Genomic DNA, 22376 nt, shown 5'->3' on the forward strand with positions numbered 1-22376 from the left:
GAAACAGGGCCATGTGTTATTAATTTCAGTAACAAGGCCAGAACCAGTGTGCACACCACTGCAGAGAGCCTTCAAAGCACATCACAGACAGCAACAAATGAGCCCCATTTTCCAGACAGCTCAAAGTTAGTGTCAACCACTCCCAAGGAATCCGTGTGACAGAAGTAACATAACGGAGGACGTTCCAGGGTAGAAGCACCATCCAAAGCGTCACAAAGTGAAAGCAGAACAAGGGTGCCGGGTCACAGAAGCAGTGAGATCAATGGAGTTCAACATATTAGGGCCACCATGATCGATCTCAGTTGAAGGAAGTAGCAGCACAAGTGCTTACGCCCGTCCTCCCGGATCCTCGGCCCCTTCAATGAGGCCCACCTGCTGTTCTCAACAACTTGGCACAAGTAAGGCACAAAAAAGCTAAACCCAGCATTACACAAACAAGGAAAAGATTCTACTCTTCTTTATTATATAGCAATTTTATTTGATAACTACCCATCGAGTCTATCGTTACTTTATAAACGCCGATGAAAAACAACTTCAGGGTTTGAAGAGGCTTAGGAAATCACTTCTTTTCATAATGATACCCAGAGCCGAGAAGACACATGTCCTTCGGGGCCAAGTCTCTAGAACCTACTCAGCTTCTGCTGCCTCTTCGCCTTCTCCACACTCAAACCGCACAAAGTCGACGACAGATACCCCTTGAGGCTGCACATACTGTCCCAGCGTGATGGAGGGATCCAGCAAGTACGGCTGGGACAGCATCTTGGTTTCTGCCTCTCCCCCAGGCTCATCATCCAAAGAGCCAACAGAGAGAGGGGCCATGCCCACCACATGCTGCCCGAGGCGGCGGCCAAGATCTTCCAGGCCTGCTTTGCGCTCAGACGTCTCGCAGACGACCAGGGCCCCGTACTTCCCCAGCACCAGGTTGTGAAGCGACGGGCTGTGCATCGCTCCGTGGACGTAAGAGCCAACGTAGAACCCAGCTGGCACCTTCACCCATGCAGCTCGTTTAAGAGTCATGTTTTCTCCCAGTTTCCCTATAAAAAAGCAAAAACAAGTAACACCCTTCCAGAATATGACACCTGTGGCGGTACCAAAATATGCATAGAAATGGCCGAGGCTGGGAGACGGTCCTCTCTCCCCACATTTACACTGTGAGTATGCTGTAAGATGGAGAGGTACCATTCGCCATTTATGAAGAGGAAAATGTACGTGGGAGGAGAGGGCAGGGGTGGGAGAAATAAAGAATACCTTCATGGAACACCAACAATGTGCGACACTGGTATTTAAAAACATAGGCTATGGGGTCACACAGACCCTGGACTCAGGGCTCAGTTCTGCCCCTTACAGCTACATGACCTTAGGCAAGTGACATAACCCCATCTGCGAATTTATCAAGCCTTAGTTTCCTCCTCCACAACATGGAGATGATACCACTTAAAATAACCTGAAAGCAGGGTTCTTAGCAGACATAAAGTAACATATGGAAGCGCACTTAATTACACTATCTAGCACAGGGCGCGCTCAAATGCTGGCCATCGTTACTATGTTAAACTTAGGCTTCGAAAGCTCAAGCTACCCTCCCAGGCTCACACAGCTAATACATGCCAGAGCTGGAAGAAAACCTCCATCGCACTCCAAAGCAATTAAGTGTTTTCCTTCCCTGAAATTACCATCCCTCCCGAAAATCACCGTAGCTGACACAGACAACTCTTCGTCATCCACTGTAGCAGGAAAAAGTCCACAACTAAGAGCCCCAGAAAACCCAAAACCCCAAACCATCGGATAGTTTCAACTTCCTCTCATCAAAAATAAAAAATTTCAGTGGCATTTTTAAGATTTTATTTATTTATTTGAAAGGGAGAGGGAGCGCGAGCAGGAGAAGGGGCAGAGGGAAAAGCAGGCTCCACGCTGAGCAGGGAGCCCGATGAAGGACTCTACCCCAGAACCCTGGGATCGTGACCTGAGTGGAAGGCAGACGCTTAACCTGCGGAGCCACCCAGGTGCCTCTAGAGTTGTTTTTAAGAACCAAAAATAATTCCAGGTTTCCCTGTCTCCTCAGGATGCTATCCTCTCTAACATAAGTCCAAATAAGCCAAAAGGTAGGAAAGGGGTTAGGAGACCCCAAAAGGGATCTAGGTAAATATCCCTGCATTAGCCATAGTTATATCGAAAAGTCTTAACGGGAAAGAAATCAAAACAAATCTTCAAACAACTCAAAGCATCTCAACAACAGTTAATTCTCAGAAATTGACAAAGCTGAAACACCCAGTTCTTCCAGAATTTCTTAATAAGTCCCATTCACAGCTGTCTGCCTGGTTTCTCAGCCATGACTCACTAAGACATCATACATATTTCAAGATAACCTGATAAAAACAGAATTGATGCCTTGACTGGAAACGTCAGATGAGCAGTAAATTCCCAGCAAGCTCCAACCCAGCCCTACTCCCCTCCTTCCATCAAGGACACGTAGGAAGAAAGCAAAATCCCCACCAGTTCTGGCACAACGAGCCAGATGTGGTTCCTGTAGCCAGTGGTTCTGAAACAATAAACCTTCACAAATTCACGATCAGATTTTTCAAAAAAAAGAGATCAAATTCCTATATACGACACCTCCAAATATTCCTGGATTGCTTTCTGAAGAAGGTGAGATGACTTCTGATGTAGCATGTCTCCCACGGCATATAGAGAGGTAGTTAACTAGAAGTCAAAGGCCATCCCTGCCTAAAGACATGCTTTGGTCAGCCTGCAGAGTGCGGAAAATGATTTTAATTAACTGCAAACATCTAAAATCTGAAATTTTTACACACAAAGCTAAATTCTTTTGAAGGAATTTAAAAATTCTGACAACACCGGGGCCCCAAGCTAACAACTGGCGAGAGCTAGGAAACAGTTTCCCTCAGCAGAGTGCGAGCTTCTCAGGGAGCCTACTGCTCACTAGTGTCTAGCTCACAACACAACCCACTTCTCACATTCATATTATCTGATCCTTGTGGGCACATGAGCTTGCAATTCCTGATCTACGTATGGAGGAATATCAAAGATACCAGGAGGTCTAGTTCTTAATTTCCAGTTCCCACAGTCCTTACAAATACTCACCAATCGCTAAGGCTAGCTGATCCTTGAGACAGCCCTCTCTCTCAGGCCCAACCGGAAGTTCAGAGAGCTCAGAGGAATTCAAGAAGCCCTAAGTACACACAAAAAAACCAACAAATCAGTTCTGTCCTACTTAAATTACCAAGAGACTAGGCAAAAATCATGTTTCTCAAAAAATGATTTAAGATAACTAAGTATAAATGAATGTTTTGGGGCTTTTTTAAAGATTTATTTATTTCAGAGAGAGAGCATGCATGTGCCTGCACAAGGGAGGGGCAAAGGGAGAGGAAGAGACTCTCAAGCAGACTCCCCACGGAGCACAGAGCCCAACGCCAGGCTTGATCCCAGGACCCTGACATCATGACCTGAGCTGAAACCAAGAGTCAAACACTTAACCGACTGAGACACCCAGGCATCTCTAAATGAATGTCTTCATTAAGCCAAAGATGTTACAAATTGGTAACAGTTCCGTTTTTATAAGTATTTTATTCTATCACTGCAGTACCCCCAATTCCATCTCAATCCCATCCTCTGGTTTAACTTCTTAAACTATAGTTTCTAAGCAATCAGGAACGGTATTTTCCAACAATCATAAAATGTTAAAGCTAAAAGACTGGTTGAATAAACCATGGCACAGCCACATAATGGAAAACTACGCAGCTGCAAAAAAGAAAACAAAACAAAGATCTGTATGAACTGCTACAGAGTATTTCCAGATTATATTACTAAATTAAAAAAAGCAAATTAAAAGAGTACATATATAGGGCCAACTGCATCGGGCTCCGTGCTCAGCAGGGAGTCTGCTGGAGATTCTCTCTCCCCTTCTGCCTTTACCCCTTCTCCTATGTGCGCACACTCTCTCTCAAATAATAAATCCTTAAAAAAAAAAAAAGAGTACGTACATATACCATCATTTGTGTAAGAAAGAAGTATTTACATAAATATGCTATTTTTGCAAAAAAGATTTAAAGGATACCCCAAACCAATGAAACTGGTTATCTACAGGAGTGGACAAGAATAAGGTAGAAAGGAGAGAAGAAGTGAGACGTGTGTGTGTGTGTGTGTGTGTGTGTGTGTGTGTGTGTGTATTACAGCTTCAACTTTCAGAATCTTGTTAATGTTTTACATATTCAAAATCAAAATTAGATTAACAAGAATTTGGGGGTAAAACCAAAATTAAACGCACAGAAACGTTAAGACTCTAACTGTATTTCAAATGAATAATTTAACTTCACAGAAGGGGGAAAAAACTAATCCAAGTAACTTTCAATACAGTCCTTTGACCACACAACTTCAGTGGGAAGACAAAAAAGACATCAAAGAAATCTTGAACTCCTTAATAGGTTTGTTCTTTGCAGTGGTCAGGTATAGTCACTAAACATTTCAGTGTGTATTAGAACAACGAGAACATAAGTAAACACGGAAGTTGCTAAGAGCCAGTGTACCAACCGTGGGAGAAGGAAGATACAAATATAGAATCAGGGAAGAAAAGGAAGAACCCTGGGATGCAGGATTAGAACTGAAACACACACACACTTCCTGCATCTGTCTGCTGAAAGAGCAGAGCAGCAATGACATCTCAGTAGAAATAAGCGTGCCTAATTTCCACATCTTGGTTTCTAAAAACTATTCCCCCATTAAAAAGGATCAGGACTCCTTGGAGAAGGGGCTAATTCCATGGGTGGTGCAAGGAAAGGATGACATAGGCCCAGAGCATCTTGTTATGCTAAAAAGTAAAGAAATACTCGAAAATAATCATTACAAAAAGTCAACAAAGCCAGCTTACACTGGTCAAATCCAGGAATAATTTGAGCATCAAACTGAATAATGGATTGTAGGGTGAATTATAACACACTGTATAAAATAAGAATCCGTGAGGCAATGCCAGTACTAAGTAAAGCACTCGACATAGGGAGAAGAGAAGTCTCTTTCTTACAGTAGAATGCCAACTAATAAAACTAACACATGTAAAAGAAATTTTAAGAGTTAAAAGAGTAACCACTATGCAACTCTCATAGTAATAACTGATCCTGACAAAAGTCATCGATAGATGCTCATAATTTCAGGTAAAAATTTTTTGGGGAACTGGACACTTACACAGTCTCAAAGCATCCCCCATACAGATTACATGTTAATTACAAAGAGGAACAGAAAAACTTTACGTGGAAAAATCTGGAAGATACTACCCTGAGCAAGAAGAGACCAAAATTAACATCACCAGGGATGAGGGGGTGACTCAGTTGAGCATCCAACTCTTGATTCCAGCTCAGGTCGTCATCTCAGGGTTGTGGGATCAAGCCCCAGGGCAGGCTCCACACTCAGTGCAGAGGCCGCTTGAGATTCTCTCTCCTTCTCCCTCTGCCCCTCCCACACTCACTCCGGCGTAAGCTCGCACTCACTCTCCCTCTCTCTCTAAAATTAATTAATTAATTAATTTAAAATCTTTAAAAATTGACATCATCAGACGTGCCTGGGTGGTTCAGTCGGTTAAGTGTCTGCCTACAGCTCAGGTCATGATCCAGAGATCCTGGGATCCAGCCCTGCGTTGGGCTCCCTCCTCAGCAGGAAGTTTGTTTCTCCCTCTCACTCTGCCCTTCCCTCTGCTCGCGCTCTCTCTCTAGCTTGCTCTCTCTCTCAAGTAAATAAATAAAATCTTTTTTAAAAAAAAAGAACCAGTTAACTGTAAAATACAGTTAAAATGGAGAGAAACAGGGGCACCTGGATGGCTCAGTCAGTAAGCGACCAACTCTTGATTTTGGCTCTGGTCATGATCCAGAGGTCCTGGGATCCAGCCCTGTGTTGGGCTCCCTGCTCAGTGGGGAGTCTCCTTTTCCCTCTTCCTCTGCCCCTCTCCCTGCTTGTGTGCTGTCTCTCACTCTCCCTCTCTCAAATAAATAAAATCTTTTTAAAAATAATAAAAAAATTAGGGCGCCTGGGTAGCGCAGTCGTTAAAGCGTCTGCCTTCGGCTCAGGGCGTGATCCCGGCGTTCCGGGATCGAGTCCCACATCGGGCTCCTCCGCTAGGAGACTGCTTCTTCCTCTCTCACTCACCTGCTGTGTTCCCTCTCTCGCTGGCTGTCTCTCTGTCACATAAATAAATAAAAATCTAAATAATAATAATAATAATAATAATAATAAAAAATTAAAATTAAAATTAACATCATCAATAATGGGACCAACGGTCATTACATGCCTCCTGATATGATATCCTGAAAAAAATACACGATAATTTATTTAATATTCATGCTCAAAACCCATACTCTAACTGTGAAGAAACATCAGACAAACCCAAATTGAAGAACATTATACAATACTGTTTTCTACTCCTCAAAAATGTCAATGCGGGGCACCTGACTGGCTCAGTCAGAACAGCATGTAACTCTTGATCTCCCAGCTGTAACTTCAAGCCCCACCTTGGGTGTGGAGATTATTTAAAAATAAAATATTAAAAAAAAAAAAAAAAGGTCAATGTAATGAAAGACAAAGAAAGGCTGAGAAACAAAGACAGGATACTAAACAAACATGACAACAATGGCAACACATGATACTGGACTGGATCCTGGATCAGAAGAAAAAGTGCCAGCTGGTAAAATATGAATATATATCATATATTATATAAATAAAAATGTATCAGCGTTAAAATTCTGGAATGTGATTACTGTACTGTGGTTACATAGGAGAATGTTAGGAGATATCCTATTCAAGGGAATAAGGGCCTGAAGTCTGCAAATAATGTGCAAAAAAATTTTTTAAATAGTGATGGGACACCTGGCTGGCTCAGTTGGTTGGGCATGCAACTCTTGATCTTGGGGTTGTGAGTTCCAGCCCCACGTTGGGAGTAGAGTTTACTTAATACAAAGAAGGAAAGAAAAGAAAAGAAAAAGATGAGAGCTTCTAGTTCAAGTGCTTCATCTACTCAATATAATTCCAAAAACTAACCTCCACATTGTTTTCCATATAATCACTATTTAATGCCAGTAATAATTAACATTTACCACAAGCTCTCAAGAAAAGAATAGGAGAAAAAAAATAGTACTGAAAACCAAAAAAAAAAAAAAACCTACTCTGAGTAGTTGGTTTGTTTTTACCATGACAATCAGGATGAATCAAAGGCAGACTAATATAATTCCGTCCTGGTGCTCCTATGGACACGAATATGCTTCTTTTCCTGAACTGTGCCTTCTCCAATATCTGTATTTACAAATCCTTTCTTCAGAAAGAGAGAGAGAGAGAGAGAGAGGGAGAGAGAGAGAGAGAAAGAAAGAAAGAAAGAAAGAAAGAAAGAAAGAAAGAAAGAAAGAAAGAAAGAAAGAAAGAGAGAGAGAAAGGGAGAAAAGGGGAAAGGGAAGAAAAGAAAAATCCTTCCCTCAGGCCATTCTAGATTTCTGAATACAAAGCTTCACCTGCTTGGGTTGCCTGGGTGGCTCAGTCAATTAAGTTTCCAGCTCTTGATTTCAGCTCAGGTCTTGTTGTGGGATTGAGCCTGGAACCAAGCTGTACCCCTACCCCCCACCCCAGGGAGCCTGGAGCCCTGCATAGGGCCCCCGCCCTTGGCAGGGTGTCTACTTGCGATTCTCTCCCTCTCCCTACCCCCTCTCCCCAACTCGTGCACACACTCTCACTCTCTCTAGAATGGATAGGTCTTTTTTTTTTAAAAAAAGAAAAGCAGGGAGCCTGGATGGCTCAGATGGTTAAGCGTCTGCCTTCGGATCAGGTCATGATCCCAGGCTCCTGGGATCAAGCCCCACGCCAGGCTCCCAGCTCAGTGGGGAGTCTGCTTCTCCCTCTCCCTCTCTTCCTACTCATGCTCTCTCTCTGTATCTCTCTGTATCAAATGAATGAACGAACGAACGAACGAAAGAAAAAAGCTTAGCTTCACCTGATCTGACAGACTCTACCCCACTGGCATTCATTCATTCATTCAACAGATTTAACAAGCCCCAACCAAATGCTGCACCCACTCCTCTTTCACCAAAAACACAGTAGTGAAAAGACAAATTCTCTGCCTCACGAAGCTCACATTCTATTGGGGAAGACAAACAACATATAAATAAGTAAAAACATAATAAATATATAGTATTATAACAAAAGTATTTCAACGAAGCAAAATACAAGGATAGAGCAACACGAAGGATACTCCTCTCCAAAGAGATAACATTTAAGCAGGGACATGAAATAAGGGAGTAAGACATAGAATGTCTGAAAAAAGGGAACAAACAGCAAACACCCTAAGAAAGGGGTGTGTGTGTAAACCCAGCATATTGAAAGACAATCCCAAAACTCACTTTACTGTATGTGGAGAGTTGATCCTTTAGGTTCTGACAATGCAACAGGGTTCCCAGGGCGACTTGCTGGACCAACTGTTGAAATTTTAAATTTCTGGAAACAAAGTCTGTCTCACAGTTTACCTGGTGGGAACAAATTGACGTTGCTGTATAGGCTGTTGATGGACAGTTTGCAGAAGTGTCTTAAAGCTAGAGAGTAAACCAACGTACAGCAGAACCAGCTGCAGACTCCACAAAACAGAAATAAGTGACCCTGGCACTGAAGGCTGCAGTCCCTCTCCTAGCTTGAGGCCAGAAACTGAATGCAGTGTCCTGCTCCGCCAGTGAGTTAGCAATGACCCGAAGCACACTCAAAAGATGGTTCCATAATGTCCCCAACGGACTCACTACACGTTCACCACTTGCCTGTGGCTGCAGGCCAGCATCCCCCCATTCTCCAGCCTCCTCCAACACCAAACCACTTCTGCTATCAGCGTGCTTATCTCCTTTTCTCACCCTAATTCACACCTGATTCTTCACCAGTTGAGGCCCTGAAACCTCCTCTAAAACAGCTACATGCTATCCATCAACTCATTAATATAATTCCTAGCTTTAAAATCTAACTGTTCCAGGAAACACTCAGTGGCAAGGTATAAGGCTACAGGAACTCACATTTAGAACTACAGGTTTGCCCCACTATCCGAAAGTAGTGTTCCTATGAAATCTTTCGTAAGCCAAAATTGCATAAAGCGAAAAATCAATTACTATTAATTCATATGCACACGGATGCACAAAATAAATCTACCTAAAGCACAGACGCTCACAAAGTCCAAAGCTATGGAGGCTTGATGCCGAGATGCTGAGTGTGGGGGGGTGCCATAGTTTGACGGGGCAATTCTTCCTGCTGGGATGCCCCCTGCCTCTATAACGACTCAGTCCAAAACCAACGCTGAGTGCTATTTTCACTTTTTGCCTTTTTTCATAAAAGAGAAAGTACTCTTTGGATTTCTTTTGGTTAACAAAAAGCAAACACAGGTACAAATGTAGGTCTTCAGTAAAAGCAAAGTGTATAACTCGAACTTTCGAAAAGTGGGGAATATCTGTAATCTTTCTGACTTCTAGGTCTTTAATCGTCAACATACCTGGGCATTCCTGTACTGAAGTGAATTCACAATAACTGTGGTCTCACCGGCTTGATTCCAACAACCTTTTGCGGTTCTCAAACACCTCTTTAAGAATGCAAAGGGACAACCACAAAGCTTTCCACCCAAGCGACAGCTGTTTCTGGTTATCTAGAATTCCGACAACTCACCTCTACTAACACAGTTGTGTTCCCTTCCTGCAGTAGCCCAATCAGACCTTCCTTAGTCTTCCTGCCATGGAGTTTGGCAGCTCTGCTCCAGCCTTCCTTCTGGGCCTGTTTGTGGAGCCAGCTCTCTGCCTATAAATTAAAAATAGGGCAGATGACAAAGTCATAGAATTTAGAACTGAACGGAGCTCTAAAGTATGTTCAGGTTCCCTAATTCTTTCTGCTTCTCTTCAGTCTTATAATGGAAACTAAAGCAATCTCTCATTTACTGGCAGGCTACCACTGAACGCCAAATGCCAGGCATTGTGCCTGGTGCTTTGGATAAATTTAATCTTCACAACAACCCTATGGAGCACACAGTAGTATTTTTATTATATAGACAAGAACAATGCAACTCTGAAAGATGAAGGTGTCCAAGATCACCGGGTTAGTGTGAGGGCACCACAGTATAAATCCTCGTAGGTCTGACACAGGGCCTTTGGGCTCCAAGCAGCAGGAAACAGCACAGCAGTCGTACTTGGAATAGAGTTTGTTAACCATGGGATCCTGAGTTAATGGCTTCTGGAGTCAAAACACAGTCAAAGGGCGAGGTTGTCACTTAACTCGGAATCCTATCCAGAGTTCTACAGTTATGGGTCCCCGGGGCAGCAGGTCTGATTTACTGCTCCCCAGCAGCCCCTCCCTGAGAGACCGAGGTCGGGGCCTAGTACCGGGCACTGCTCTCCTCGCCCTCCCCCCCCCCACACCTGTTTGAGATCCCCGCCACAAGTCTCCAGCGCTTTCCTGCAGTTTACAAAGGAGTAGCCTGTTTTTCGCCGCAGCTTCATAAGAAGCTCCTTGCTGGAGGCCGAGGAAGACAGCCAGGGCCCAGTGTGAAATGTGTGCCACGACTGAGGCGACTGAAGCAGAAGGGGTCCCACCTGCAGAGGTAAGAAGAAAGGGGTGAGAAGCAGGAAGCAGCCAGGAGCTCCGGCGGGTGGAGAGCACGTCGGCAGGGAGGCCACCTTAGTGGACACTGGGGCTCCCGGGGTGGGGGAAGGCAACAGTGGCCACTCAGAGAAAATAACGGCGGGGCGGGGTGGGGTGGGATGGAGTCGAACGGAGGACGGAGGAAGGGAAGGCTGCGTTCCGAGCGACGGGAGATCTGCAAGGAAGGCGGGACGGTGGGAGACCCAGAGCCCTCACCGGGCAGCTCCCGGCCCACCCGACCAGGTAGAGGCGCAAGGAGCGCAGCAGCGACATGTCTCCGGCCCCAGAGTACACTGCTGCCCGCCGGCGCACGGTTGAGACCACAGGCCTACGGCGCGGCGGCAGGGCCAAACCTCTCCACCGCAAAGCGCCAAGCGAGGACGGCGCCGCCTGCCGGCCGGGGTGCACACTCACCGCTTCTACTTGGCTTTCGGAGACTGTATTTCACAAGGGAATTACACCCCTACCCCCACCCAGCCGTAGGTAAAATAACAGAAACCATGAGACAAAGTCGTCGCAAAGTTACAATTCAAAACATGTGGCAACATTTTATGTTTTTTTATTTCCGTTCATCTTTCATAGTCATTATTCATTTAGGACTCACGACAAACTTGTGAAGTAGGCGGGTGGGTTCAGAAATTTGGCTAAGGGCTCCTGGGGAGGTAGGGGTGGAGTCCTTTCAACAAACCCTGTAAATATTTGTTGAATGAGCAAAGTATTTATCGAACATCTACTGTGTGCCGGGAGCTGTGCTAAGCTTCAGGGAATTAGAGGACAGTAAACCACAGCCCTGTCCTCCAAAGTAACCTAACGGTGAGAAAACAGGGAACGGACAAGTGAACGCTCAAGACAAGGAAAGTCCCATAAGATGAACAAACAGTAAAAGGGAGAAAGGAATCACATCCAAACAGAGGCTCTGTAAAAGCTTTTTTCAGGAAAGAGGCAAAGAGTAATAAAGATTTTGACAGGTAGAAATAGCCCTTCCAGGCAGGGAATCATCAAAGAGAATGAAGAGAACAGGGAATTTGGGTGTGGAAATAGGGAACAAAGAGTAGACATTTAGAATTTGTCCAGAGGTTGGACAAATACATGTAGGAAACCAGTTGAAAATGAAATAGAAGGGTAATTTGGGATCACACAGAACAGACTGAGTACCAAGCCAAGGAACTTGCTCTTGCTGTAGGCATCAGAAGCTAATCAGAGCTGATTTTGGAAGATCAAAAGAGTTTGATAAATGGTTTGAAGTGGAGAGAATGGAGGCCAGGAGTCGAGAGGAGGTGATATGTGGCCCAAGGAGTAAAAGAGAGCCTCAAGCAGAGGTACCGCAGTGGGAAGAGAAAAGAGGTGAAGACAAAACACAGTAGCAAGGAAGGACCGACAGGGTTTGGAAACCTAGAGAAAACTCAAAGATGAGAAGAACCTAGTACTTAGTGATCGTGGTTCCAGCTCCAAAAAGGATGAGGAAGCTGTAGTCCAAAGACAGCTCTGCTGCCTATCCCCAGCTTCAGGGCAGGGAGGGCTTGACCCAGTTAGAGCCATTGTCCCACCAGACTCTGTCTCCAGAAGCGAGAAGTGGGTGGTCTGAGGTTTCTTCCTTCCTAGAGCCCCCCACGCCAAGCAAAAGCTTGTGTTCTTTGGATGTGGAGATGATCTTCTTTCCCTTTAAAAAAATTCCATTAGATTCTGGCAGGGGAAAAAAAGTCCATTCTGTATTTAAAAAACAAAACAAAACAAAACAAAACAAAACAAAACAAAACAGCAGGACTGGAAGGGTTAGGGGCAGTCTCTCTATAGCCACTGTTCTCACCTCCCATTTGCCTCCCCTACCCCTAAAAATCCTGGACACCTTCCTCACTTTGTCCTCTGAGAACGGGAACTGGGAACTTCCTTTGTGCTCTAATCCAGTGCTATTAGGGCTCTAAGATTCCTAGCAAGCAGGACATCCCTGCACCGGCCCAAGAGTATCTGGAGGGACAAAGAGGGAAGGAGGAAAGAGAGGCAAGGGAAACCCGTACTTTTCTTCCTCGTGTTCATGGCTTTGGAGATACGGCAGCTCCTTTCTTAGGACAAGGGGTTCAGAGGAGCAGAAGGGTGATGTCAAGCAGCTCTTGGCTCCCTGTGCCTGGCCCTATAGATGTTGACATTCTCATCCTCATCCCGCTGGGCCAGCTCCAGTTGGAAATGCTGGGGCAGGAGGTGCTGAAAGAAGCTCTCTGTCCCGTGCTCCTCTCTCATCTTGGAGGCCAGATAGACGGTGCCATGGGGCCCGCACAGGTGTTGGAGGGTGCCCAGCAGCAGTGGGAAGGTGGGCTCCAGGTACACGATATCAGCCCCCAGCACCAGGTCATAGTCTCCAGGGAAGACATGCTGGTCAATCCCCCAGGATAAGGCGCAGACCTGGGCCCGGGCTCCAGCTGGCACATTGGCCTGGACGTTGCCCTGGATCTGCTCTAGGGCCACGGGCAGGTCAGTGATGGTAACATCCCCCCCTGAGAGAGAGGAAGGAGGAGAAATGCAAGTCAGACGGACCAACCAAGGGGGTCTCGGCTCCTACCCAGAAGGTCCAGAGACCGGAAGGCCTAGAGGACGGTGTTTTGACAGCCAGAGTGCACACTTTGGCTTTTAGTTACCCTAACCTCCATCTCACCCGCTGCCTTGCTCATTACTCTACGTTCTACAACATCAACGTCATCTCTGAGTTCATCTTCAACCTCTCTGCCCAACACACAACCATCAGGTGTCAGCAGAAGCCTGGGCAGGGCCAGGCTGGAGACAGGCTATGTACCCAGCCCCTATAGACCCAAAGCAAACTTCATGGATCTGGAAAGCTTCCCAGAAGACATGGCTTCAGCGAGCCTTAAAGGACAAGTAAGAGTTAGTTAGGTGGAGCTTTCCAAGCAGAGAACAGAAAGTACAAAGGCCTGGGGGCGAGAGCAACGCATATTCAAGGAAGGCTGAACCTTAGGGGATGTGGAAGGAAGGAGAAAAGTATCAAGACCAGAGAATAATGATGACAAGCTGAAGAGACTCAGGCTTGATCCTGAGGGGGATAGTTATTATAGGTAGAAGCGGAGGGTGAAGATAATCAGATCAGCACCTCGGAAAGCTTCATTCATGCAAGAAATACACGTAGTGAGCACGTAAGTTCTGGCAGTACAGTGGCGAGCAAGACACGCTAGGCACCGCGAACTCATCATGGTCAGGACGACTGTTACAGACACAGGAAGTACTAAGAATTCATTCATTCATTCGTTCATTCATTTGTTCATTCATATTTATTATGTGCCTCTATGCCAGGTGCTGAGAATACAGCAGTGAACCAATCAGACAAGACTCCCTCCCCTCATAGGGATTATGGTCTAGTGGCAAAAAATGGACAACAAACAAAACAAATCAAAGAAAGTACATTGTACATCAGATGCTATGGTGAAGAATTAAGCAGAGAAGGGGGATGGGGCGGGGAATGTAATTTTAAATTGAGTGGTTAGGAAAAGCCTCCTTCAACAGATTATGTTTGGGCAAAGACCTGAAGGAAATGATGCAGCAAACCATGTGGACCTCTCAGGCTAAATGTACCAAATAAGGGATTAACGAGTGCAAAGGCCTTGAGGCAGGAAAATGCCAGCAGGTGTAAGAAAGAGCAGGAAGGCAAGGGGCTGGAGCAGAGTCTGCGTAAGATGCTCCCGCTCCCTCTGCCGCTCCTGCTCCCTCTGCCCCTCCCCCTGCTCTCTAAAATAAATAAGTAAACAAATAAATAAAAATCTTTGAAATAAACAAATGAATAAAAGGATCACTCTGGCTGCTGTGATGAGAAAGAACCGCAGAGGGGCAAGGTCAAAGGCGAAGAGACCAGTTAGGAGGTGGGTCAGTGACCCAGGTGAGAGGTGATACTCGTTTGAATGAGGGCAGAAGCCACATCTAAGAAATGCTCAGATCCTAGGGGCGCCTGGGTGGCTCAGTCGTTAAGCACCTGCCTTCGGCTCAGGGTGTGATCCCTGTGTTCTGGGATCGAGCCCCACATCAGGCTCCTCTTCTGGGAGCCTGCTTCTTCCTCCCCCACTCCCCCTCCCTCTCTTGCTGGCGGTCTCTCTCTCTCTGTCAAATAAATAAATAAAATGTAAAAAAAAAGAAAAAAGAAAAAAAAGAAATGTTCAGATCCTGAATGATTCTGAGGGTACAGTCAACAGGATTTGCTGACAGACAGGACACGAAATACTAGAGAGAGAGATGTGTGACCCGACTAACTAGAAGACCAACTTGCTATTTACTCGGAGAGGAAGGCTGTAGGAGGAGCGGGCCTGGACCGGAAGATCACGAGTTCCCGTCTAAGTGTGAGATGCCCAGCAGACAACCGCATGAAGATACCGGGTAGGTAGGACGTTCCACAAACACATCTGGAGATGGAAATGGGAGTTACAGGGTCATGAGCGCATAAAGGGCATTTAAAGCCATGAGGTGATGGGACTGCTTGGGAGTATAGACAGAAAAGGGAAGGGGTCAAAGGACTACTCCTGAGCCCTGGGGCACTCAAACTTCCAGCGGTCAAGACGAAAAGGAACCAACAAAGGAGACTGGAAAAGAGTGCCAGTGAGGTGGGCAGAAAGCAGAGTTGTGGTACCCGGGAAATGAAGGAGGCATTTCAAGGAGGAGGGAGAGTCAAATGCTGCAAAGTCAAGTAAAGTGGGCTCATAACCGACTCCTGGAATTGGAAATGAAGCTCACCACCTTGACTGCTGCAATGGGGGGCAGGAATGTGGAATGGATTGCAGGAAGAGTAAGGCAGGTCCTACAGACAAAGAGGATTAACTCTCTGAGGAGTTTTGTTGTAAAGCAGAACAGAGAAATGGGGTGGTAACTAAAAGGGTACGTAGGACAACAGATTTTTCTAAGAGAAAATATAGTGTATTTCGATGTATATAGGGGTGTGTGTGTCTACATAGAATGTTCCAGAGAAAAGGAAAAACTGATAATGGGGGGGGCGGTACTGGGGATGGGGAGGAGGTTTGCTGGAACAATGTCTTTGAGTAGATGAGAAGGTTCGGGGTCTTGCGACAAGTGGAGGGCTTAACCTTCACTAGGAGCTCAGTGTGTTTACCCGGGGTAACAGGAGAGAAGGCAGCGCTTAAAACAGAGACAGCTGAGTAGACATTGCGTTAGGAACGTGTGAACATTTTCTTTAAGAAAATAGAAGCAATCAGAAAAGATGGGCAACAAAGTCATCAGCTGAGGGTAAAGACAGGGGAGGAGGCATGTAGAGGTCTGAAAGGCAAGAAGGTAAGAAACAGATGTGTGGGAGAGTGAAGAACACGTGGACAAGGGAAGTGTAATAGACTAGCTGGGCAGCAACTAAAGACGTGCCTAAGGTTAATAACAAAAATTCAGAATGAAACCGGTCAGCTTAGGAGGGCCTAAGCTAGCTTGGAGGTGGGGATATCAAAGAGGCCTTCCCTTGGAAGTGAAGTTTGAACTGAGCACTGAAGGATACATATGCATTAACCAGGTGGCCCAAGGATTCCAGGCATAGAGTACAGTCTGTATGAAGGCTCCACGATGGGAACATCAAGACAGACTTGAGGCACTGAGAGAAGGGTAACAGACAGCACAAGGAGCACAAGAAGGGAAGAAGAGGCACAGAAAGAGGCCAGAGAGGGAGGCAGAACCTTGGAGGCAAAGGTATTGGTAAAGGTATTGGTTTGAGCTTGAAAGAACAAGAAGTCATTGAAAGATGAGAGTCAGAGGTGATGACAACTGCATCTTGAAAATATCACTCTGCAGGGTAGAGTGGGCAGAGGTCTGGCGGGGGCAAGGAGTCAAAGCAGGAAGACAGGTTTGCCTAAATGCAGTTGTGCAGGCAGGTGATCACAGTGGCATGGACTGGGGAGCCCTCAGTGCCGATGGAGAAATGTGAGATTCAAGAGATTTTTAGAAGATAAAATCCGTAGGACTTGAGTAACGGCTATGGGGGTGAGAAAAAGGGATGTTACAAAGGTAATATCCAGGTTTCCCACTGGGTGGATGATAGTTTGATTCACCGAGATGGGGAAGCCTGAAGGAGAAACAGCCTGGGTGCAGGAAGAACACAAGATCTAGTTTCGGCATGCTCACCTTCCCATAGAAAAGCTTGAAGACACTTGTGAAAACCCAGGGAGCAGACAGTGGGGGAAATATTAAAGGACACGTGATCCACAGGTCTGACTGACAGCCTGGATGTAAGCGGGTGAGGGCAAGGGACAAGATGACACTCAGATATCTTACTTGGCAACTGGGTAGAGGGCAAAGGAGGAGAAGCCAGTCTTTGAGCAAATGGAAGTAGGTGTTCCCATCCATACTACACACTTTTCTCCCATTTTAGCATAACTGCACACCTCTCCTCTGCTTTTCCTTCGTGGAAAATTGCTTTTAACACTTCCTTGATTCTTTGTGAGCCTGCTGTGTTCGCACTGTTCACCTTCTCATCTGACAGTGCTTCTCTTTGAATTCCCAGGGAGTCAAGGGAGACATAGCCAGAGCATGTCCGCTGGCTCTGAGAATACATCACCGTAATCCCAGTCCCGTAACATCCTCTCCCACCTTCCCCACTAGACCAGAAGCTCCTCGGGAACAGGCAAGCTGTCTCACTCACTGTTGTATCCCAATACCTGGCATGATAGAAGACTCCAAATAGATATTGACTGAATGAGTACAAGAATGAATGCCTGCCTCTGGGAAGACTTCCCTGAATGTGACCTAGCTGTGTTCCCATAAACAAAGATATTTGCATTACTAGGGAGATGACATCATATGTGTTTTAAATGAGTGTTTTGGCTGTGAGGTTTTGCCTGCCCATTAAATTATAAAGTGAAGCACTGTTTCCTTTGTAGTTCTGGATCCTTAAAAAAAGTGAAGCAACATTTTCCTTACCTTTTCCTTTCCCAAGTCTGCGGTGCCTAATTCCTACCCCACTTCCCCCACAAAAACACCCTAACCCTCAAAAATTCATGCTTGTTTCTCCCAAGCAGTCAAAAACCTTAAAAATCTAATATCTACTCATATTAAAGTTATAAAGCACTCCTCAGGTTTAATACATGCAGATTGCTCCCCCTACAGAATGCCCCCAAAGATGCGTTTTGACAAAATACCATGTCGAAAGCAAAGGCGGTTTTAAGTGACAGCATTATTCATGAAATCACAAAGAGCAAAAAGGTAGAAAAAACTCCTTCTACTAAGGCCTGCCCGGTTTTTATTTCCTGCCCCAAATCAACTACCCTGGGTGTTTTCTCTGGCACACAGAAAGAGGTACACACACACACACACACACACACACACACACACACACACACACACACACACGGTTTGTTAAAGAGTCTGGTCTGGTCGCAAATCACTCCCCTCTCCCAAGAATCCAGGGAGTGACAATTTCTCCACCACCCAGTACCCCGCCCCCCCCCGCCACTCACTACCGCCACGAAGCTCACGCACCCTGCAGGGCGGCCAAGATCCCCACGATGCCCGTCCCTGCGCCTAGTTCGATCACTTTCTTGCCTCGGAAATCCACATTTTGACTTTCAAAATAGTTGCACAGGCTCAGAGCCTACGGGGGGGAAAAAGGGAGAGAGAGAAAAAGACTGTCGCGGGGATGGTTCCATATGGCAGAAGGAGAGTCCGGGGTCCGGACCTCCCAGGGACCCTCGCCCAGAGCCGCCCACTCCTCACCGCGTCCCACACGCGCGCCGCCACCCCAAGGCGGGACCCGAAGTTCTGTGTGATGCTCAGCACGTGCCCACAGAAACAGAACCGGCTCTTCTCCGAGTAAGAGTCCGCGAAGAGGCCGACTTCCCGCGGGAACACGGATTCGGGCTCTGATTCACGATCTGGGCAGGGGTCCGCCATCTGGCTGAGAGCACGCGGACCCCGGGGCCAGCGCCGGTATCCCGGATCTGGGACGGGGTGGGGGTGTCGGGCCGCGGGTCTTCTGGGCTTCTCCGTGGCACCGAGCCCCGCCTCCCCGAGTTTGCCCTCCTCCCTTCAGTTTGACTTCCTGGAGGTGGGATGAGGAGCTGTCCCTCCCGCTCCGGTCCCCAGCGCACTCCCGACGGGGCTCACGTGGGACCACGCGGGGCCGACCCGGCCGACAGGTCTGAGACCGGGGGAGAAGGGAGAGGAGTGAGGATTTTACTGTAAGAAGCGGGGTCCTGGGACTCCTCTCACCTGCGGGGTGCACAGGTACCTGCAACTAGGATAGTAACCCAGACCACGCAGAAGCGGGCTAACGAAAGAGGTAGGGTGCCAGGTCTGGCCTTGCCGGTCCAGCCGGAGACCCGCGCCTCGAAGGCCCCCCTCCCACTCCGGCCGCAGCCCACCGTCCTCGCCCAGGTAGCTGAGTACACTTTAAGAGGCGGGGTCTGCTCACAACGTGCCTGATTGCGTCATTATCGTGCGCCTCGGGCGTTGGTCTCCACGTGGGCTCAGTGGAGAAACCCGGGACTGGGGATCATGGCGGGAGCCGAGGCTGGGGACGCGGCAGGAGCGGAGGCGCCGCAGCCCCAGAAGCGCTACTATCGGCAACGTGCTCACTCCAACCCCATGGCTGATCACACGCTGCGCTAGTGAGTGAGCAGGGCAGGGGGGCGGGAGCAGAGGAAGGCAAAGGAGGGCGGAATGTTCGCAGCAGCCCACAGCAGTCCGGAAGGGCTGTTGCTCTAGCACTGCCGGCAGGGTCTCAGATGGACCGGGGAGGGTCGGCTGGGTGACGTCAGCTTTAGAGGTGGGACGGGGAGATTTGGGGAGGGCGGAGATGGAGGTTTGGGAGGGGGCGTGGCGTTCTGCCGGAAGTCTCGGTAGCGGTGCAAGTCTGGGAAGAGAGAGTAACTTAGACTGGAGTGTTGCTGGCGAAATGTCGTTTCCACCTTTCGGTTTCGTTGATCGGATTTAATAAAAAGACAGACACACAAATCCCGCCCACACCTTAGTCCGTCCTCTTCCCACAGAGCACATAAACAGAGTAAGGTCCCAGTGCCTTGGGCAGCCAATCTCTGGGGGAAGGGGAATTCGTGACCCAGAAAGGAGAGCTGTCTGACCAGAGTCACATTAACTCCTAGAAGTGAGGATGGGCAGGTCAGCAATCATGAGGCTCATGATGGGCCTATGATTCACACTGGGGGTTAAGGGTGGTTTCCAGTGTGTCTCCTAGAGACCGCAGGGCCCACTGTTACAGAATTTTTGAGAATCGCTCTTCCCATTTACCTCCCACCCTTACCCATCCGCCCACACACATGTACTACCACTTCTGCAATGTCTTGACCAACCCTCTCATGTCTTCTCTCCAATAGCCCTGTGAAGCCTGAAGAGATGGACTGGTCTGAGCTGTACCCAGAGTTCTTCACTCCACTGACTCAAAATAAGAGCCACGATGACCCAAAGGATAAGAAAGAAAGGAGAGCTCAGGCCCAAGTGGAGTTTGCAGACATAGGCTGTGGCTATGGTGGCCTGTTAGGTAACACTCTGGCCTGTTCTCTAGGGCAAGGAGAGGCGATTTCCTGGTTCTGCTACCTCAGCAGGTTTGGTGGGGGCCATAGTTGGCCTTTTCCCTTCGGACCAGACACCAGTGCTGTGACGTCAGTGTGGAGAGCCTCTATTTTCCCTGCACCCTGGGTCTGGCCTTTGTCCTGGAGAAGGGAGGGTGTTGTCTCAAATGCCTCTTAGACCTTGGGTTGTCCTGTCTGGCTCCACCCCTGGTCTCAGTCCCTACTTGAGGCATTTCACCTGCAAGGTGCCGGGTCAGTGAGCGGGTCAGCACAAGCGTCAGAGATTAGTCACTGTAGGCAGTGATCCTGAACTGTCTTTCTGAGGGATTCCACCACACTCCCTCTCCTCCCCCTCCTTCACCAGAACCCATTGTTTCTGCTCTACTCTCATGTTTTCAAGTTCCTCTTGTATTGTCTGTATTGTCCCAGCCCTGCATGCCAGGCCAGTTGTCTATTTTTAGATCTTCCCATAGAGGTAACAGCATGACAGAGAGAGGAAAAACATGGTACTTGGGGGCAGAAAAGCTCAGTTCAAGTTCCAGTTCTGCCTCTTCCTAGCTCTGTAACCTTGGGCATTTTTGACTTCAGTATCCTCATCTTCTCAATTTACCACAGAGTGTCAGAAGGATTAACTGAGACAATGTGTGAAACACTGAAAACTGTGAAGCACTTGCAAATATACATGTATTCCCAGGCCCTCCCCCTCCAGTCCAGTGACAGTCTTTGGATCTAAGCCTAACCCTAACTTCAACCCTCTTCTCCAACATAGAACCAGCCATCCAGGTATCTCTCTGTCCGCACTTGCCATTCCTGATTTTGGTAGTTGCGGATTGACACTTCCTTTCCTTTCTTGACCCCTTTTCACTTCCTGCAAGTATGAGGTTGATGATTCCATTCCTATTTCTGTGTCCAGTGGAACTGTCACCGTTGTTCCCAGACACACTGATTCTGGGTCTGGAGATCCGGGTGAAAGTCTCAGACTATGTACAAGACCGGATTCGGGCCCTTCGAGCAGCTCCTGGAGGTGGCTTCCAGAACATCGCCTGTCTCCGTAGCAATGCCATGAAACACCTTCCTAACTTCTTCCGCAAGGGCCAGGTGGGGAGGGGCCCCAGTGGGTTAGGCTGGTAGGCAGGTGGGGCATTGAAGCCAGGCTCTCAACCCTATTGATGCGTGTCTGTCTCCCAGCTGACAAAGATGTTCTTCCTCTTCCCCGACCCACATTTCAAGCGGACGAAGCACAAGTGGCGAATCATCAGTCCCACGCTGCTGGCAGAATATGCCTACGTGCTTAGAGTCGGGGTGAGTCGGAGTGGGAGAGAGGGGGGGCGAGTGGCCTATTCAGAGACCTTCTGCTAAGAATTCAGTGGGGGTGCATTTAGGACTCACACCACCACTCCCACCGTCTCCCTGTTCGACTGCATGCGGCCCCCCCGTCTCGGGCGGTCTTCCCTCCGCAGGGGCTGGTATACACCATCACTGATGTGCTGGAGCTACATGACTGGATGTGCACCCATTTTGAAAGGCACCCGCTGTTTGAGCGTGTGTCCCTGGAGGAACTGGTAAGTAGGGGGTCTGGGGGGAGGTGTAAAGATCAGGCCTTTCCCAGAGTGGTTCTGTACTCTTTGAACCCATCTCAGTGCCAGGAGGATGGGATGGGAGTCTCAGGGCCAGGGGCCATCTGAAAGGTGGGCAAGGACTTATTGGACCCTTCCTTTTCCCAGAGTGAAGATCCCATTGTGGGACATCTGGGCACGTCAACCGAGGAGGGAAAGAAAGTCTTACGCAACGGAGGCAAGAATTTCCCAGCCATCTTCCGAAGAATACAGGATCCCACCTTCCAGGCAGTGACCCCCAATCCCACCCCCCTTGGCCACTGACGGCCTGCCTTGCCTTAGCTTGACCCCTGGACCTTCCCAGCTAAGACTGCCAGGGCCGAGAGGCAACAGTCTGTCAAAGAAGTTGGGGAACTGCTCAGGCCAGAAGCCTGGGGTTCACAACTGACCTCTCATCTTCTTGCCCGTCTACCACGAATAGAAAGCAAAAGAAGCTAACTGGGCAGGTCAAAAGACCTTGGACCGGAGGGGTTGTTTGGAAGGGTGTGGGGTCTTGCTCTTCCTTAGCACTTCCTTCTCCTGGGATCTCTCCTCAGCTGGAGTGAGGAATGCAATTCTCCACTGTCCATCTAAACTGCTTGCTAGACTCAAATCGCCTGTCCACTTGTGTTTACTTTGCAGT

At 47.7% G+C, this 22376-nt stretch overlaps 3 protein-coding genes across 6 annotated transcripts; 1 reads left to right on the forward strand and 2 right to left on the reverse strand.

Annotated features, from left to right (window-relative positions):
* Positions 1 to 442: 442 nt before the first annotated feature.
* On the reverse strand, positions 443 to 10999 carry TSFM (Ts translation elongation factor, mitochondrial). Its single transcript, XM_045789714.2, has 6 exons — positions 10852 to 10999; positions 10413 to 10586; positions 9670 to 9798; positions 8379 to 8501; positions 3097 to 3184; positions 443 to 1034 (listed from the first exon to the last, which is right to left on the reverse strand). Exons 1-6 carry the CDS (start codon positions 10906 to 10908, stop codon positions 628 to 630), a joined length of 978 nt encoding a protein of 325 aa, XP_045645670.1. The 5' UTR covers positions 10909 to 10999; the 3' UTR covers positions 443 to 627.
* A 173-nt stretch (positions 11000 to 11172) lies between these two features.
* EEF1AKMT3 (EEF1A lysine methyltransferase 3) lies at positions 11173 to 18650 on the reverse strand. Its single transcript, XM_045789721.2, has 3 exons — positions 18328 to 18650; positions 18094 to 18205; positions 11173 to 13124 (listed from the first exon to the last, which is right to left on the reverse strand). The coding sequence occupies exons 1-3, from the start codon at positions 18502 to 18504 to the stop codon at positions 12733 to 12735; spliced, it is 681 nt and encodes a 226-aa protein (XP_045645677.1). The 5' UTR covers positions 18505 to 18650; the 3' UTR covers positions 11173 to 12732.
* METTL1 (methyltransferase 1, tRNA methylguanosine) lies at positions 18645 to 22346 on the forward strand. 4 transcript variants are annotated; one of them, XM_045789716.2, is made up of 6 exons: positions 18645 to 18749; positions 19944 to 20107; positions 21052 to 21236; positions 21327 to 21440; positions 21599 to 21700; positions 21863 to 22346. In XM_045789716.2, the coding sequence occupies exons 1-6, from the start codon at positions 18664 to 18666 to the stop codon at positions 22016 to 22018; spliced, it is 807 nt and encodes a 268-aa protein (XP_045645672.2). In that variant the 5' UTR covers positions 18645 to 18663; the 3' UTR covers positions 22019 to 22346. The 4 variants fall into 4 exon arrangements, with proteins under 4 accessions (XP_045645672.2, XP_045645674.2, XP_045645671.2 ...); XM_045789718.2 differs by having other exon boundaries at positions 18706 to 18837; XM_045789715.2 differs by lacking the exon at positions 18645 to 18749 and adding an exon at positions 18892 to 19220.
* The last annotated feature ends 30 nt before the right edge of the window (positions 22347 to 22376 follow it).

The sequence above is a fragment of the Ursus americanus genome, chromosome 17 (assembly GCF_024610735.1).
Source record: "Ursus americanus isolate L20-20 chromosome 17, mUrsAme1.1.p, whole genome shotgun sequence".
NCBI classification, from domain to species: domain Eukaryota; kingdom Metazoa; phylum Chordata; class Mammalia; order Carnivora; family Ursidae; genus Ursus; species Ursus americanus.